The sequence below is a fragment of the Citrus sinensis genome, chromosome 8, assembly GCF_022201045.2.
Source record: "Citrus sinensis cultivar Valencia sweet orange chromosome 8, DVS_A1.0, whole genome shotgun sequence".
In the NCBI taxonomy this organism is placed as follows: Eukaryota; Viridiplantae; Streptophyta; class Magnoliopsida; order Sapindales; family Rutaceae; genus Citrus; species Citrus sinensis.
The window spans coordinates 17889357-17893837 of record NC_068563.1 but is presented as its reverse complement, the minus strand read 5'-3'; the positions used below and the strand labels follow the sequence as shown (position 1 = coordinate 17893837).

General features: G+C 32.3%; 1 protein-coding gene across 2 annotated transcripts; it reads left to right on the top strand.

Annotated features, from left to right (window-relative positions):
- Nucleotides 1-1002: 1002 nt before the first annotated feature.
- LOC102620304 (ethylene-responsive transcription factor ERF113) lies at nt 1003-4112 on the top strand. 2 transcript variants are annotated; one of them, XM_006487492.4, is made up of 2 exons: nt 1003-1599; nt 3387-4112. In XM_006487492.4, the coding sequence occupies exons 1-2, from the start codon at nt 1458-1460 to the stop codon at nt 3938-3940; spliced, it is 696 nt and encodes a 231-aa protein (XP_006487555.2). In that variant the 5' UTR covers nt 1003-1457; the 3' UTR covers nt 3941-4112. The 2 variants fall into 2 exon arrangements, with proteins under 2 accessions (XP_006487555.2, XP_006487554.2); XM_006487491.4 differs by having other exon boundaries at nt 1009-1599; nt 3384-4112.
- Nucleotides 4113-4481: the final 369 nt, after the last annotated feature.

Here is a 4481-nt window from a genome sequence, read left to right as displayed (position 1 = left end):
AGGTGATGCATTACGGAAGTTGAGGGTGCGCAGTGAGATTTGTCAAAATTGATGGGTGTAGGCGAAAATTAAACCCAACAAAATCAACTGTTTAGAACTATAATATCAATAAGCCAAGAGAAATGAAATAAAATAAAAGATTACAAAGCAAAGATTAATCTGTGAAACAAGAGAAATTTATGTATTTATCTATTTATAATTGGGTGTGACTATTGTACTTCAGGGATATCATACCCCACAGTATGGATACCGACAAATAATTAGATTTTATTGATTTATTGATCATTTAACGATGTCTAAAATGTAAAATATGTACTAATAAAATATTACAGTTAGACCCTTATTATTGATACCCATTCATTATTGATACCTATTCCTTTCATCTAATGGTCAAATTAAAACCTTAAATTCTCTATACGGTGAATCACTAAATTTAACAACTTAAACTTTTGTTTTGTCCTAATTGCTTTAGAAAAAAAAAAAACAATCATATTATTTGAAACATTTTGAAAAGGATACAGCATTTTTCAAATTAATATACCAGTCAAGAAAAGGATGCCGCTAGATAGACAAAATAATTTTTTTTTATCTTTTTATAATACCTTCTTTTATTGACATAGAAGATCTTTCAATAGACTCTAAACAAGAATATTTTATATGGTGGGACAAAATTTGAGGCAATTATCATTTATGGTACATACAACAAACTTATTGGCCAAGTGCATGTGGTGAAGATCTATTCCTCTATTTTGTTTAACCAAAAATAAATAAATAAATTCGAATTCGTCTTGCACTAATTTCAACTAAAATATAATGATAAAGATTAGCGTTTCATGCTTTTAATATGTATTTTGAGAGCACATATTAAAAACACTGTTTATGTTGACAATGACACATACAAAAATGCTAATACCAAAAACAAGTGTCATTAGAGCACGTATACACGTCATATTTTTCATGACAATATTAATGATCACAGTAAAAATGGTGAGACACATTCCCCCAGCTAGTAAGAATTTTAGCCACATTCGGCAGGGGGTAAATTAATCAAAAAAGAGGTATAATTAATTTTTCAAATAATATTAATTAGTACCATATTAAAAACGCCTAAAAACCCTTCAACTATTCCAAACCAAACCCTATTTTCCTCTTCTTCCTTCTCTATATAAATCATTCAAACACTGCATTTCACACTCTCCCATTCAATCCTCAACTTCCATGTCTACAGGTCTGTTAACAAAACCAAACAAAACAATTACTTTTTCCGTTGTATGTAATAAAATCCAATAAAAAAATTATTGCATTACATTAGAGTTTATAGAAGTGCTTATTGTAACTGCAAAAAAGTGGATCATCGAAGGCATGGAAAGCGGCCACTTCCACTGGAAGCATCACCGGAGGAGAAAGAGAAAGAACAAGACAACAACTTCCCTGCTTGGACTACTCATGAATCAGACATGTCTGCCATGGTTTCCGCTCTTACACAAGTAATTGGCACCACTACCACCGACGCCGACGCCGACCCCTCGCCGGCAGCCGTTAAAGAAGAATCCTCCGATAACCCACTTCAACAAACTCAAACTCAAGATCAAGATCAAGGTACTTTTATATATAACTCACTTATCTTAAGTCCTTTTAATTGATTCGTGGAAAGAGTAAAGGATAAGACTCAGTGTGTTCCTGTTGATTATAACTAGTATTAATATATGGCTTAATTTGAATTTTTTTTGTGCAATATTTATGCATGCCACTGTAATTGTTTTGCTTGCTTGTGTATGTTCTTGTCAAGAGCATTTGTCAGTTGATCTTATTATCAGGACAGAGTCAAAATTGAATTGAAAGCCACAGCCAAATTCAATGTATTCAAATGACTTTGCGTAAACAACTCTCTCTCTCTCTTTTTCTTTCCGTCCAATAAAGTCTAAATAATGGTTGTGCAATTTAATCTCTTGCTAGGCACGATATCCTTGTTTTATTTTCTTTATTTCAATTTTCACACCTATGCAGTTTATAGGTGCACATGGGATTACCTGTATTCATGTGTTTTCAATTTGATCCATGTTCCATGTCACACTCTCTTTACTAATTACAAGATTTTTCACATCATTATTCCATTTTAGCTATAGAGCATTGATAGAGACCTTATCTTCTTCACTCAAGGATAAGTGAGGACAACTTGATTCAATTTAGCCAAATCTTCAACTTGTCAACTTAGCTAGTTTGCTACTTCTGTCTCTTCTTTTACTCTCTTGTGTAGATCTCACACAACATTTGACTAAAGTTTCTAAGCGTTATCTTCTAGAACTCTAAAATGAAAATAATCTTTTGTGTATATAATATATATAGAGAAAAAGAGAGAGAGTTATTTTCTAGTGAGGATATCCTTAGATGAGGATCCTACTAATAGACAAGAAAATATAGATTTCAATATATTTCTTATCTGTTAGTGGCATTCTCATTTTCTTTTAATATATTTAATAAGCATATGTAGCATATATTAATTCAATAATATTATATGACTTATGCATTGATGTTGAAAATTTGTCAAACAAATTGTTATATAGTTATAAAAATTTAAACGGAAGTATACATCTATGCAATATTAATTTCATGTTTCGCACCATGCAGTTGATCATATTGTATTCTAATTTCTCTATTGAGGAAAGAAAGAAAAGTGACTGAGCAGAATTATATCCTACAAACTTCTACAATTTAAAAGTAAACTTGGAGGGGGACTTCAGGCTTGCAACTTTTAGTCTAATATTTTGTGAACCGAGAGAGAAAATAAAGGAAGTTGTCGCCGAAAGTACTTAGTGTGGGACTTAAAATTACTTGCATGTGCAACTATGTAATAATGGAAAATCATATATATTAGTAGGACTAATGGCCCACTAATCATGTAAAAGTATTCTTAGTCATCGTAAGTGCATGGCATGCATACACACCTGCTAAGGGTGCATGCATAAACTATACTATATATATAGTTTTGTGGGCTAATTAAGTTTGTGCATGGCCTTGTAAGTTTAGTCCTCAGAGATTTTAATACCCTATTTTATTCTTGGGTTTCAAATAATGATAGAAAAAATACATTATTTTAGAGTGAACGTGACATTTTAAAAAATAAATTTATTAGTTAATTTGTAGAGGTTACAGATAATTATCATTTTGTATACGAAAAGGTCACATTTATCCTTAAAAAAGTTGTCTTTTCCGTTGTTATTGTAACATAGGGATGAGATGGGGTGTTAAAAATCTACCAAGCCCAAAGTTTTGATATTGATCATTTTCCCTTTCGACAACTACTATAGTTTCTATGTTGATCATGTTAATTGGTCTTCGACTTTAATTATTTCAATGTTGCATGTGTGAATGAATTTGTGAAGAAGGTACAAGGAGGAGACATTACAGAGGAGTAAGACAAAGACCTTGGGGCAAATGGGCAGCCGAAATTAGAGACCCTAAAAAGGCAGCACGAGTATGGCTAGGTACATTTGAGACTGCTGAAGATGCAGCCATGGCTTATGATAAAGCTGCCCTCAAATTCAAAGGCACCAAAGCTAAGCTTAATTTCCCTGAAAGAGTTCAGGGTACTACTGAGTTTGTGTATTTAGATTCATCATCATCAAGCTCTGCCTTTCATCATCATCATGAGTCGGTGATGCCTGCTCCTCCTCCTAGGCCTACATCAATGCACCATGGTGCATACCCGGACTTGCTTCAATATGCTCAAATTCTATCTTCTGATGATGCTACTTTTAATTACTATACGTCCAATCTCTTTAATCCACAATCATCATCTTGTTCTTCTTCTACTCCTTCGACGTTTTCATCATCTACCACCTCATTGGAACAACAACAGGAGATGACGAGATTTTCGTCAAATTATGAAAGCTTGTCTGGTTCTGATTTTCAAGATCATAGTAACAACCCAAATGGGTAGCTAATTATTGTTTTGTGTACTTCATAATTTTGTTTTTCAAAAATTGGAGCATGTTGTAGCGATTGCATCTTTTTCAAGTATTATTCCATTTTGTTATAAGTGTATGTTTCATTAAAATCGACAACCACATAAAAGAATAGCTTCAACACGTTTTGGAAGCTTTGGTCAGCTACTTAATTGGGTAATTTTATGAATGATGAATCTAGATTATCTTATGGTAATTTCTTCACTTATGATCTTTTTTTGATGAAATTTTAATCATTATCTTTAAATTTAGGTTGGGGTGGGGCTGGTAAAGTAGTTTTTTTTTAATGTTTTTTAAGATAGTTCAAGGAATCAATTACATAATCTAATGAGGATAAATGATTGAATAGCTTAATTGTGCACACACACACACATATATACCTTTACTAATTCTTGCTGAAGGTGATATATATATTCAAAAACAAAAATAAATGAGTATTTATGGATTTACTTTGCCTTCAACTGAAACTTAACTCCTTTAATTTCCTAGTGTTCTTCTCCAAGAGTCGCTCTTCAC

Coding starts and splice junctions, on each gene's coding strand:
- LOC102620304 (XM_006487491.4), top strand. CDS start 1,458: ATGTCTGCCATGGTTTCCGCTCTTACACAAGTAATTGGCACCACTACC. Junction 1,600..3,383: donor AACTCAAGATCAAGATCAAG/GTACTTTTATAT, acceptor GAATTTGTGAAG/AAGGTACAAGGAGGAGACAT.